Source organism: Tursiops truncatus, chromosome 7, assembly GCF_011762595.2.
Source record: "Tursiops truncatus isolate mTurTru1 chromosome 7, mTurTru1.mat.Y, whole genome shotgun sequence".
NCBI classification, from domain to species: domain Eukaryota; kingdom Metazoa; phylum Chordata; class Mammalia; order Artiodactyla; family Delphinidae; genus Tursiops; species Tursiops truncatus.
Window position 1 is genome coordinate 65,710,032 of NC_047040.1, and position 15,023 is coordinate 65,725,054.

At 34.2% G+C, this 15,023-nt stretch overlaps 1 protein-coding gene across 6 annotated transcripts in view; it reads left to right on the forward strand.

The window, feature by feature from the left end:
- The window catches only part of SCN1A (sodium voltage-gated channel alpha subunit 1), a 95,791-nt gene that overhangs the window by 38,644 nt on the left and 42,124 nt on the right, over window positions 1-15,023 (forward strand). For all 6 annotated transcript variants that reach the window (XM_019922209.3, XM_019922210.3, XM_019922212.3 and 3 more), the window contains exons 13-16: window positions 355-593; window positions 1,998-2,171; window positions 3,778-4,134; window positions 5,664-6,146. In XM_019922209.3, coding sequence (XP_019777768.1) covers window positions 355-593; window positions 1,998-2,171; window positions 3,778-4,134; window positions 5,664-6,146 — 1,253 coding nt within the window. The remainder of the gene's footprint in view (window positions 1-354; window positions 594-1,997; window positions 2,172-3,777; window positions 4,135-5,663; window positions 6,147-15,023) is intronic.

The window sequence follows — 15,023 nt, forward strand, 5'->3', positions numbered from 1 at the left end:
TAGCCAGACATTAACATAGGATTACACACAGTCTACACTACTCCAACCCATATTCTTATTGAGACTTCATTTAAAAGACCATTCACTTAAGGCAAAGTATGGAACCACAGGATCAATGCATAAGAGAAGAAAACCATTCTTTGCTACCTCTGTTCTATGTTTATGTGTGAAGAAATATTTTGGGCCGTCTGAAGATTAAATTGTATAGTTTTTTTAAATCAAGTATAAAAGAGGTTGACTGTTGCAAATGGAAATGTGTTGGTTACTAAAAAGAAGTCTAGTCGATTTGAAAGGAATATATGTGTGTAAAAATATCTTTTGGTGGTTGTTTTTATTTATTTTTTTTATATCTAGAACTTGAAGAATCCAGGCAGAAATGCCCACCCTGTTGGTATAAATTTTCCAACATGTTCTTAATCTGGGACTGCTCGCCACATTGGTTAAAAGTGAAACATATTGTCAACCTGGTTGTGATGGACCCATTTGTTGACCTGGCCATCACCATCTGTATTGTCTTAAATACTCTGTTCATGGCCATGGAACACTATCCCATGACGGACCATTTCAATAATGTGCTTACAGTAGGAAACTTGGTAAGCATATTAGAAGGTAAATGTGTTCAGTCTTCAAACTTTCTGTTTGAGAAACTCTTTACATTGAATAACTTACAGCAGTCTTTCCACCACCCTTTCTACCTCCTGGCTCCCAAAAGATGGGAATTATATCTAGCTGGATATATCCTACTTTTGCCAAAAATAACAGCCCTTAAGATCAAAGCAGAAACTGAGAAAGAGAGCAATAGGCACAGGCCTACAGTACTACTTGAAAAGTCAATATTGTTATTTATAACTATTTAAAGCTACAGAAGCAGTCCATAGTTTAAGGACACACTTTTTGAAATGATGTTATCACAGTTTCCCTACCTGTAGAAGGCTAAAATAAAATTACAGACCTTTTTATCTTGCTTAGTCATCATCATTATAAGCAATAGTTTAACAACTCAAAAATGTCTCCAGCTTTTCCACTTCCAGGATCTAGGTAGACCATGTATTGTTTAATCCATCTATTTTAGATCAAATCCATAAAATATTGAAAACGTCCAGTATATTTTGTGTATTATATGATTAACAGTGCCACTTTTGGTGAAGGTTGCCACTAAATTCTTTCTCTTCTGTGCTTAAAAACCATAAATTATTAAAGTGTTTGTCTGTTGACTCAACATAGGAATATTAGCTTTTGTTTGCTGAAAGAATGGTCTCTAAAATAATGTATGCATTTTCCATAATATTTGTTTTAGGGTTTAAGGTTTTTGATGGTGGAAAGCAAAACATGTAAAGCATCCTGAATTATAGTATTTCTATTTTTAAAGCTTTAGTATTTATATAAGTTTAACCAAAAAGTTTGTTCGGATTTTTCTGTAAGATGTTACATAAGAGGATTGGCCAACCCAATACTATGGAAGTAAATTAATTTTTTTCATGTGCATAACAAATACTGATAATAGTAATGCACATATTATAATATAGTTACATATGTATAATGACAACTATCTGATTAGAGGGAAATGTGAATAAGCTTATAGATACATAAAACTGTTTATGGGAAAATCTTGTCAGTAGCTGTGCTGTATGAAGTCTGAAGGAAAATGCAGTTTGATGTGATGGAAAGAACACTGGTTAAAAACAGATTTGCTCTCAATCCTAGTTTTGCCGTTTTCTAGTTGATATTCGGCAAATCATTGCACCCATCTGAAGACCTGTTTCCTCATCTGTAAAGTCATGGTTATAATTCCTGCATTATGTGTTTAATAGTGTTTTTGTTGAGGATAAAATGAAATAACTTATATGAGAGCTTTTCATCAACTATAAATTACTATGCAAATGTAAGCTAGTAATATAATCATGACTAGTATAAACATTTTGTTCTAAGAGCAAATATTATGTCATTCCACTTTATCATTATCTGATGGAATTAGAGTAACTTTGTTTTGATCTTAGGTTTTCACTGGGATCTTTACAGCAGAAATGTTTCTGAAAATTATTGCCATGGATCCTTACTATTATTTCCAAGAAGGCTGGAATATCTTTGATGGTTTTATTGTAACGCTTAGCCTGGTAGAACTTGGCCTGGCCAACGTGGAAGGATTATCAGTTCTCCGTTCATTCCGATTGGTAAAACAAAACAAAACAAAACAGCACAAAGACAAAAACCTTTCCAACAAGCATCATAGGTTTTACATCATAGGTTTTACCACACACCATTAACATTTTAAGTTTTTGTGTGACATTTGCATTGTCAAAAACAGTCCCTAAATGGAAAACAAAATTGTTCCCACTTATTTAGAAAAAACTTTATTGCAAAAATCCTAGTCACATAAAGTTTCATATATTGCTCAGTTACCATTCTGACTAATTATTGTTTCTAGATATGACTATAGTTAATATTTCTGGATCTAAGAAAATAATGAAAATGTATCACATTTTAATAGGGCTTTAAAAATATAAACACCCTTATATAGTGGTGGATGACAATCAGATATAAGATGTGCATGTAGAAACTCTTCCTAATTCTACCTCTGGAAAATATGCTCCTTCCCAAAATCAGACAAGAGAAATCTGTAGGATTACTTGCTATGTCCACTGATTCACATATATGTCCTTGCAAATCAGGGAAAGAATTATAAAGTCATGGGAAGTATTCCAGGTTTTTAAATGCAGGTACATCTAGCTATGTCAGTGCTCCAAAGGAGCATTATGAATAATAAACACTTTTCTCTACTTATAGCAGGGCTCAATGTGATGGTACTTTGCATGCTATTGACAAATGAGTATCTTTGAGCAGAGATCATTGAGATCACATGTTAATATTAGTGTCAGGCCTGGTATGCCTTACAACCACCTTCACAAAACAAATTAAGGACAGTTGGTCCCCAAGTAATCATTAAAAATTCACTCTCAGGGAAATTGATCTCAAGGTTAAAATATGGAAGAATCAGATTCTTCCTAGGGGGAGTCCAAAAATTAGCCATGCACCTGAAAGTCATCAAGGGCAGGGCAGATGTAAGAGAGTCTTTTTGTTTTGGTTTTTTTGTTTGTTTTGTTTTGTTTTTAGATAAGAAGCTCCCAATGGGAAGACCTTTACTTCTTATTTGGTAAAGTGCAACATTTGCTCACAGCTCTCTGTCCTTGATAGATTAGGAAATGTGTCTTGGAGTAAAGACAAGCACTGACACAAAGACATCCAGACAGCCTGCTCTCCATGCCTTTTGCTTAGGAGAGTGGTGCTATGACAGTGCAGTGGCACCAGGTCATTTCTAATTGGTTAAGGTCCAGAGGTGGATGGATTTAAAAGTTTGGAAAGCAAAGTGCAAGAATGCAAGGTGGCTCTTGCATATTTCCCCAGTGAAGATTCGTAGATTGTAAGTTCTTCAGTCAGTAGTGGGTAGATTGTAAGTTCTACAATCAGTAGTGGTCCAGGATATCCACTAGCTTTTTTTTTTTAATGTCTTTTGTTATAGATATATCTTTCTTATTGAGGTATAATTGATATAACATTATATTAGTTTCAGGTATACAACATATGATCCAATATTTGTATATATTGCAAAATGATCACTACAGTAAGTCCAGTTAACATCCATCACCATGCTTAGTTATAACATCTGCATAGCAGATGTTGTAAGAAATTCAATTTTAATCACTTCTTAGTAAAGCTCAATATATGTAATGCTTTTAAAGATTGATCATAATAATATACATTATTTTCTTAATTTTCCAGCTCCGAGTTTTCAAGTTGGCAAAATCTTGGCCAACATTAAATATGCTAATAAAGATCATCGGCAATTCAGTGGGGGCTCTGGGAAATCTAACCTTGGTGTTGGCCATCATCGTCTTCATTTTTGCTGTGGTCGGCATGCAACTCTTTGGTAAAAGCTACAAAGATTGTGTCTGCAAGATCTCTAGTGACTGTCAACTCCCACGCTGGCACATGAATGACTTCTTCCACTCCTTCCTGATTGTGTTCCGAGTGCTGTGTGGAGAGTGGATAGAGACCATGTGGGACTGCATGGAGGTCGCCGGTCAAGCCATGTGCCTTACTGTCTTCATGATGGTCATGGTCATTGGAAACCTGGTGGTATGTACCCATTTAAGAAATGTGTTTCAGAAATACATTAAGAGCATAATGAAATGATGACCATTTTGTCCAAAACAAAGACTATGATTATTAATTTTAATATCAAAGTATCAAAGTCTATTACCTTTGATACACTTACAGTCTCACTTTGACAACATAACCATATAGCAGTGACCATACAATATTTATACTCAACTCCATTTTGTCAGTCATTTCATGTGAATTCCAATAGAGTATCATATTGAAGACAGGTCTAGTAGGAAATGTTGGGAACATTTCATAAATTCAGATCCAAGGAAGGGAGAAGTCTGAAGAATAAACTTAGAGAAAGCCCAGTCTTACTTGACAGTATAGTACTAAAAAGTGGTGCCTTTAAATGTTCCTAGTTATTTCCCCTTTTCCTTGCCCCTTCATGGTAGTTAGCATTCAGTCACTCTATGTCATATGGCAGATGCGTGAACCAACCTGGATTAACCAATCCTTTAGTGGCTCTATTAACCAAACAAAGGTTGGCTAATGATGCCTGAGATTACCCAAATGGAGTAACTGATCAATCTTCTCTCTTAAGTTTGGAACATTACTGTTATAGTACAGAAATATATAATATACTCCAAAGGATATGTACATTAATATTACAGTCTCATGGAAATATTAGCGACTGATTATGAACAGTTGCCTAATTAGTGAACAGTGGAGTATGAGAAATGCAGTAGATCAAGAAAACATGTGTTGATGCCTATGTTAAGCTCATAATTCTCGTTCTGGGTCATAATGGTTATTTTTCAATTAATATCCAATTTAATATCTCTCTTCATCAAAAAAAAGAAACTAAAATGCATTTAAAGGCATAATCTTAAACACTAATGAATTTTAAGTTTAGAACTCTTATATAGAACATGTATAAATCTTGTTTCTTATATTCGTACAATTTTAAATTTAGTAAAACCATAGGTCAGCTCATTCAGCATCTTCATTTTATAAGTAGGGGAACTTGAGACCAACAGAAATCATGTCTTTGCCCATGGATGAACAGTGAAGTAGCTATTGAACCAGACCACAAATTCAGATCACCCAATTTCTTTTTTTTTTTTAATTAATTAATTAATTAATTTTGGCTGCGTTGGGTCTTCATTTCTGTGTGCGGGCTTTCTATAGTTGCAGCTAGCGGGGGCTACTCTTTGTTGCAGTGTGTGAGCTTCTCCTTGCAGTGGCTTCTCTTGCTGCGGAGCATGGGCTCTAGGCACACAGGCTTCAGTAGTTGTGGCGCACGGGCTTAGTTGCTCCACGGCATGTGGGATCTTCCCAGACCAGGGATCGAACCCATGTCCCCTGCATTGGCAGGCGGATTCTTAACCACTGTGCCACCAGGGAAGTCCCTAGATCACCCAACTTCTGATCACTGTGCTGTGGTGTTTCTTGTCTAGTTGTTAGAACTTATAGTTTCCTCCACACTTTGAGAAATAAGTGATCTCAATCTGCTCTTCTTCACATTGGGGTGAGATTATAATGATGTTTGTATTATTTTTAAGGTCCTGAACCTCTTTTTGGCCTTGCTCCTGAGCTCATTTAGTGCAGACAACCTTGCAGCCACTGATGATGATAATGAAATGAACAATCTCCAAATTGCTGTGGATAGGATGCACAAGGGAATAGCTTATGTGAAGAGAAAAATATATGAATTTATTCAACAGTCCTTCATTAGAAAACAAAAGATTTTAGATGAAATTAAACCACTTGATGATCTAAACAACAAGAAAGACAGTTGTATGTCCAATCATACAACAGAAATTGGGAAAGATCTTGACTATCTTAAAGATGTAAATGGAACCACAAGTGGAATAGGAACTGGCAGCAGTGTTGAAAAATACATTATCGATGAAAGTGATTACATGTCGTTCATACACAATCCCAGTCTTACTGTGACTGTACCGATTGCTGTAGGAGAGTCTGACTTTGAAAATTTAAACACAGAGGACTTTAGTAGTGAATCAGATCTGGAAGAAAGCAAAGAGGTAAGATTTTATAGATGTGGGTGGGTATAAATGTATATGTGTATACTTGTATTATATTGCCTGTATTTATGATTATATATTCTCCATGTAGAATATTTTTGCCATCATATAAAATATTTTTTCATTGAAGAACCAAAGATTTAAGCTCAGTGAGGTGATTAATAAATTGAAGAGTAATATAATACATATATAAGTTTTCTCATCCTAAGTAATGGATATTTGTTAGATAATGAATGAATGAATGATCCAAGAAATGAACAAGCATCATGAGATTTAATCCTTGTAATAACCTCAAAAGGATGTGTTATTTTTCTAACTTTTCAGATAAGAAAACTAGCTTAGGAAGTTTAAGATCATGTAGCTAATGAGGGAGTATAGCTGAGAATTGAATTCATATTCTTTGTTTATGCATTCTGTATATCTGACACCATACTCGTTAGCTCACTTACATGGAAGAGAACTGAGCAACAAGAAATAGTCTATGTCATTCCTCCGATTAAAATTACACTGATCTGCATATTAATCTTCCAGGCTGCCATAACGATGTACCACACACTGGGTGGCTAAAACAATCAAAATGTATTTTCTCACATTTCTGGAGACTGGAAAGTCCAAGGTCAAGGCGCTAGGAGGGTCAGTGTCTGGGGAGAGCTCTCACCTTTGGGTGTGGATAGCTGCCTTCTGTGTCTTCATTTGGCCGTTCCTCAATGCATGGGCATATGGATAAATAGCTCTGGTCTCTCTTCTTCTTATAAGAGCACCAGTGCTGCTGGATTAAGATTGCACCCTTATGACCTCACTTAACCTTTATCACTACTTCACAGGACATATCTCCAAATAGAGTCACATCGGGAGTTAGGGCTTCAAAATATTAATTTTGAGGGAACACAATTCAGTCCATAGTAACTGACTTAGAAATATTAAGCTAAAACTCTAATGGATATAAAAGATAATTCTGAAGAAGTCTAGAACAAACCACCTTCATTTCCCACTTATTGTGTGGAAGTCCCAAAAATGGTAAGGTGCCTTAGGTTACACAGTCCAAATTTTTAAATATTTATTTAAAGACTATTTTTTAGAACAGTTTTACGTTTTCATAAAAATTGAAAGGAAGGCAGAAAAATTTCCACATACTCCCTGCCCCCCACACATATATAACCTCCCCCATTATCACCATCCCCTACCAGAGTGGTATATTTGTTACAGTTGCGGAATCTACATTGATGTGTCATTATCACCCGAAGTCCATAGTTTACATTTGGGTTCACTCTTGGTATTGTCCGTTTTATGAGTTTGGACAAACGTATAAAGACATTTATCCACCCTTATAGTATCACACAGAGCAGTTTCATGGATCTAAGAATACTCTGTGCTATGCCTATTCATCCTTCCCTCTACGCTAACCCCTGGCAGTCACTGATCTGTAACTGTTTTTGCCTTTTCCAGAGTATTATATAGTTGGAGTCATATAATATGTAGCCTTTTCACACTGGCTTCCTTTATTTAGTAATACACATTTAAGTTTCTTCTGTGTCTTTTTATGGCTTGATAGTTCATTTCTTTCAGTGCTAAGTAATATTTTGTAGTCTGGATGTTTAGTTGTCCATTCACCCACTGAAGGACATCTCGGTTGCTTCCAAGTTTTGGCAAATGTGAATAAAGCTGCTGTAAACATCCATGTGCAGGTTTCTGTGTGGATATAAGTTTTCAGCTCATTTGGTTAAGTACCAGGGATGGCAATTTCTGGATGGTATGCTAATGTTTTGTTTTGTAAGAAATTGCCAAACTGTGTTCCAAAGTGGCTGTATAGTTTTGCACAGCCACTAGCAATGAATGAGAGCTCCTGTTGCCCCACAGCATTTGGTGTTGTCAGTGTTCTGGATTTTGGCCATTCTAATAGATGTGTAGTGGTACCCCATTGTTTTTTTTTTTTTTTCCCCATTGTTTTTTAATTTACATTTTATGATGACATATGATGTGGAGCATCTTTTTATATGCTTCTTTGTCATCTGTATGTTTTCTTTGATGAGGTATCTTTTAAGAGCTTTGACCTGTTTTCTGATCAAGTTGTTTGTTTTCTTATTGTTAAGTTTTGAGAATTCTTTGTACATTTTGAATAACAGTCCTTTATCAGCTTTGTTTTTGCAAATATTTTCTCCTAATATGGCTTGTCTTCTTACTCTCTTGACAGTGTCTTTCACAGAGCAGATATTTTTAATTTTAATTAAATCCAGTTTATTAACTCTCTCTGTCATGTATTGTGCTTTTGATATCGTATCTAAAAAGTCATCACCTTTTCCAAGATCATTATATTTTCTCCTGTTATCTTCTAGGAGATTTATAGCTTTGCATGTTTACCTTTAGGTCTGTGATCCATTTTGAGTTAATGTCTGTGAAGGGTATAAGGTCTGTGTCTAGATTCATTTTTTGCCTGTAGATGTCAGTAGTTCCAGTACCATTTGTTGGAAAAGACTATCTTTGCTCCAAATATTGCCTTTGCTCCTTTACCAAAGATCTGTTGACTAGATTCATGTGGGTATATTTCTGGGGTTTCTATTCTATTCTGTTTATCTGTTTGTCTATTCTTTCACCCATACCACACTGTCTTGATTACTATAGCTTTATGTATGTCTTTAAGTCAGGTAGTGGCAATCCTGACTCTTTCCTTTTCCTTTGGTATTGTGTTAGCTATTCTAGGTCTTTTGCCTCTTCATATACACTTTAGAATCAGTTTGTAGATATTGACAAAATAACTTGTTGGGAGTTTGATTGAGATTGCATTGATCAATAGATCAAGTTGGGAAAAACTGATATCTTGACAATATTGAGTCTTCCTATTCATGAACATAGAATATCTCCCACTTTATTTAGTTCTTTGTTTCTTTCATTAGAATTTTATAGTTTTCCTCATATAGACCTTATACACATTAGATTTATACCTAAGTATTTTATTTATGCAGTGCTAACATAATGGCATTTTTTAATTTCAAACCCCACTTGTTAAATGTTAGTCCATAGGAAAGTGATGAACTTTTGTGTATTAACTTTGTAATCTGCAACCTTTTTATAATCACTTATTAGTTCCAGGAGGTTTTTGTTTTTGTTTTTGTTTTTTTATGTTTTGTAGATTCTTTGGATTTTCTACATAAACAATAATGTCATCTGCCAACAAAGACAGTTTTACTTCTTGCTTCCTAATCAGTTACGTTTTGTTTCCTTTTCTTGTCTAATTGCATTAGTTATGACTTCCAGTACAGTGTTGAAAAGGAGTGGTGAGAAGGGATATACTTGTCTTGTTCCTGATCTTAGTAGGAAAGCTTTTAGTTTCTCATAATTAAGTACAATGTTAGCTATAGGTTTTTTGTGAATGGTCTTTATCAAGTTAAGAAAGTTTCTCTCTGTTCCTAGTTTACTGAGAGATTTTTATCATGAGTGGGTGCTATTTGTTGTCAAATGTGTCCTCTGCATCCACTGATATCATCGTGTGATGTTTCTTCTTTAGATTATTGATGTGATGGATTACATTAATTCATATAGTCTAAATATTTTAAAATACTTTAAATACTAAATATTTAAAATATTCAGAGGATCAAATACTATCAACGATATTTTATTAGGGATAAAGTTCTACTAGAATATTACCATGTCCAAGGTAATGCATTTTGACAATTGATCAAGTAAGATATCATAAGCATGTGAATTATTGCCTATGTCCCTTTAAAGATGTTTCAAGCTTTTATAAGTCTCTGAATAGGCTAAGTCATCCACTACTCTTCAGAATGGAGCTAATATCGGAGCTGGAAGCTGCCACCTTGACCCCAGCCTGTGGGCTTCCTTAGGTAAATCAGATTTGTGTAATGATAGGGGGAGAGAAAGCATGTAGAGATGTAATTGTGGGTAGATCCTCATTACATTTCACATGTCTATGGAAATGGATTTGGGAGATAAAAATTACAGATCATTTTTGCAAAGCATTGTAAAATTTTTTCAGGATTTTTAATTTGAATATTATTTCAGTTCAAACTTTGTTCATTAAAAACTTGAGTTTTGCTAAAGAATCTGATGGAGGCTGATTTTTTTAGTTGTTACCTTTATATTTAAAAAATTGGTTCTGAAGTTCTGTTAAACTTGGCAGTATTCTTCCTAGTCTGATTTTCTTTGTCTTGAATCTTCATACCTTTATTTAATATTTGATGAAGACTAATAACTACTCCATGCTATCTGTTGCATTAAAACATGTTTTTCTTTTTCTACTGAAGTATAGTTGATGGACAATATTATATGTTACAGGGTACAATGTAATAGTGATTCACAATGGTTAACAGTTATACTACATTTATAGTTATTATAAAATATTGGCTGTATTTCCTGTGTTGTCCTATATTTCCTTATAGCTTATTTTCTGACTAATAGTTTGTACTTCTTACTCCCTTACCCCTATATTGCCCCTCCCCTCTTCCCTCTCCTCGCTGGTAACCACTAGTTTGTTCTTTATATCTTTGAGTCTGCTTCTTTTTCATTTATTCACTAGTTTTTTTGCATTTTTTAGATACCACATATAAGTGATATAACACAGTATTTGTCTTTCTCTGTCTGACTTATTTCACTTAGCATAATGCCCTCCAAGTCCATCCATGTTGCTGCAAATGGCAAAATTTCATTCTTTTTTATGACTGAGTAGTACTCCATTTTATGTATATGCCACATCTTCTTTATCCATTCATCTGTTGACAGACACTTTGGTTGCTTCCATATCTTGGCAATTGTAAATAATGCTGCTATGAACATTGGGGTGCATGTATCTTTTCAAATTAGTTTTTGTTGTTGTTGTTGTTTTCAGATATATTCCTGGGAATGGAATTGCTGGGTCATATGGTACTTCTAATGTTAGTTTTTTGAGGAACCTCCGTACCTCCATACCACATGGCTGCACCAATTTGTATACCCACCAACAGTGTACAAGGGTTCCCTTTTCTCCACATCCTCACCAACATTTGTTATGTGTATTCTTTTTGATGATAGCCATTCTGACAGATGTGAGGTAATATCTCATTGTGGTTTTGATTTGCATTTCGCTGATGATTTAGTGATGTTGAGCATCTTTTCATGTTCCTATTGGCCATGTGCATTTCCTCTTTGGAAAAATGTCTATTCAGCTCTTCTGCCCATTTTTTAATCTGGTTGGTTTTTTGTTTTTGTATTTTTTGATGTTGAGTTACATGACCTGTTAATATATGTTAGATAGTAACCCCTTATTGGTCATATCATTTGCAAATATTTTCTCCCATTCAGTAGGTTGTCTTTTTATTTTGTTGATGGTCTCCTTTGCTGTGCAAAGGCTTTTAAGTTTAATTAGGTCCCATTTTGTTCACTTTTGCTTTTATTTCCTTTGCTTTAGGAGACAGATCCAAAAAAATATTGCTATAATTTATGTCAAAGAGTGTTCTGCCTATGCTTTCCTCTAGGAGTTTTATAGTATCCGGTCTTACATTCAGCTCTTTAATCCATTTTGAGTTTGTTTTTGTATATGGTGTTAGAGAATCTTCTAATTTCATTCTTTACATGTAGCTGTCCAGTTTTCACAGCATCATTTATTGAAGAGACTGTCTTTTCCCCATTGTATGTTCTTACCTCCTTTGTCATAGATTAATTGACCATAAGTGTGTGGGTTTATATCTGGGCTCCCTATCCATTGATCTATGTGTCTGTTTTTGTGTCAGTACCATACTTTTTGATTACTGTAGCTTTGTAGTATAATCTGAAGTCAGGGAGCATGATTCCTCCAGCTCCATTTTTCTTTCTCAAGATTGTTTTGTCTATTTGGGATCTTTTGGGTTTCCATACAAATTTTAAAATTATTTGTTCTAGTTCTGTGAAAAATGCCATTGGTATTTTGATAGGGATTGCACTGAATCTGTAGGTTGCCTTGTGTAAGATGATCATTTTAATAATATCAATTCTTCCAATCCAAGAACACGGTATATATTTCCATTTGTTTGTGTTATCTTCAATTTCTTCAATTTCTTTTTCCAAGTGCAGTTCTTTTGCCTCCTTAGGTAGATATATTCCTAAGTATTTTATACTTTTTGATGCAATGGTAAATGGGATTGTTTTCTTAATTTCTCTTCCTGATAGTTTGTTGTTAGTGTATAGGAATGCAACATATTTCTGTATATTAATTTTGTATCCTGCAACTGTACCAAATTCATTGATGAGCTCTAGTAGTTTTCTGGTGGTGTCTTTAGGGTTTTCTATGTATTGTATCATGTCATCTGCAAACAATGACAGTTTCACTTCTTTCCAATTTGTATTCTTTTTCTTCTTTGATTGCCATGGTTAGGACTTCCAAAACTGTGTTATATAAAAGTGGCAAGAGTGGACATTGTTGTCTTGTTCCTGATCTTAAAAGAAATGCTTTCAGCTTTTCACCATTAAGTATGATGTTAGCGGTGGGTTTGTCATATATGGCCTTTATTATGTTGAGATGTGTTAACTCTCTACAAATTGGGTTTATCATAAATAGATGTTGAATTTTATCAAGAGCTTTTTCTGCATCTACTGAGTTGATCATATGGTTTTTACTCTTCAATTTGTTAATGTAGTGTATCACATTGATTGATTTGCAGATATTGAAAAATCCTTGCATCCCTGGGATAAATCCCACTTGATCATGGTGTGTGATCCTTTTAATGTATTGTTGGATTTGGTTTGCTAGTATTTTGTTGAGGATTTTTATATCTATGTTCATCAGTGATATCTTTGTCTGGTTTTGGTAGCAGGGTGATGCTGTCCTCATAGAATGAGTTTGGAAGTGTTCCTTCTTCTGCAATATTTTGGAATAGCTTGAGAAGAATAGATGTAAACTCTCCTCTAAATGTTTGATAGAATTCACCTATGAAGTCATCTGGTCCTAGACTTTTGTTTGTTGCGAGATTTTCATTACTCAAAACTATTTTATTACAAAAACCATCCATAATGAATACTTTTCTGCAAAAATTTGACATAATTTATACTCATACATTTTCATTTGTATTGATTAGGGCTAACAGGAACACTGATTTCTTTATTAAGCAGTGATCATCCACTGAACCACTGGAGAAAGTTCTATTTCTTCATACTCTGTCATTTTATATCTTCAAATACTGCATTAATTGAAAATTTAAATGTTTAGTAGAAACTTTAGAGATAATTTAATGCACTATTTCTCAAATTGTGAGTCATAACCCAGTAAGAGTTGATAAACCAATTTATTGTACCACTAATTAAAAAATTTTTTTAATTTAATAAAATAATGATATCAGAGCACACTGAACATTTAGGAAGAACTAGTGAGTGACGCTCTTGTTGCCTGTACTGAACTATAATGCACTGCTTTTCTAATAGAGTACAACCACTAGGTCCATGTGTAGGGCCTGAAGTTCAGGAGTTCTTAAGTGTAAGAAATGCTGTTTCAGCTCTTTAAAGGTAGTGATCATGGAGTCTTCCTGACCTAGGCAGAATGTGTGGCTTCTTTTTTGGTTCCCAGAGATATAAGGCACAAAGTGTGGGTAATAAGCAACTCATGCTCTAGGCTCATGCATCTTACAAAGTTATCATATTATTTTATTATAACCACTGATATGCATGTATGTCTCTCCTTTTATGTTGCAACGTATATACGTGTGCATTCTTGGTAAAAAGTAGGCACTCAAATCAAACTTTTCCAGCTCACTTAACTGTTTTTAATAGAAGCAGTTTGAAGGTATTCATCACAGTTACTCTGATGAGAGCATTCTTGAAAATAAAGTTTTGTTTCCCATCATCCAGACTCCATTTTTCTCTTGATTCAATCCAATATTGAACTTTGTTGTTTTTATCTTTGTTAAACATTTCACCTTGTCAATTTATATTGGGCTTCAAGGAAAGTAATAATCCCTTATCTTTTTCCCATGAATTGCTGTTGAAATACAGTTGTTTCTCATCCAGTTGGTATTTTTATATTAAATACTGAAACTTCTATTCATCCCCATTATATTTCAATTTCTTTCATTCATTTTTGAATCTGGCTTTCTATAAATATTCTTTTATAGATTATTGTCCCAATTTTCTTTTACCATGCACTTTTCTTTACCATGTCTTCCTTTTTGGTTAGAAATAAACCCATACAAAATTGTTTCTCTTCATTGCTCCCCTAGTCTTATATAGTACTCACTTCATCAAAGCAAGGCACAAATCATAAGATGCTCTGCTTTTAGTGGAATTAAACTGAAAATAGATACCCCAGAAGATGAAGATTCTTTATTCTGCATTAGGAATGCAGCCTATAATACGTTAAAGTAGCTTTGCCCTTTTGATTTTTCTGTTTTGGCCTTTACTCTTTTGCCTACCTTAATTTATTCAACAGTTACCATGTGCTAAGAAATGTATTAGATAATGAAGGATACAAATGAGCCATGATTCTGCTTATATATGTACATATATGCATTTAGAAAGATGACTCTCTTCATAATTATATATGTATACAAATACACATTTACATGTATCCACACACATACATACATTTGCATTTTAGAAAGATAACTTTCAACCTTTAAATATGCATTTCCATACTGGAACATACCTTATTGACTAAAAATATTACCTGTCGTGACCTCTGTTTGACCTATTCCATTTTAATATATTAATGTTTCCATTCCTGAATTTCAATAACGAGTCTTATCTACAATGGGCATTATTGAAATTATATTAGTGCCTTGGGTTAAAATTACCAGTGCTCATAGTTTATTATCCATTTTTGAAGCATTTGTTTTTAGACATGTGAGGCTAATTATAAAGTTGTTGGTAATGGAGTATTCTCCGAAGCCAAATACTGGGTTATATAATTCTATTTTAGCCACA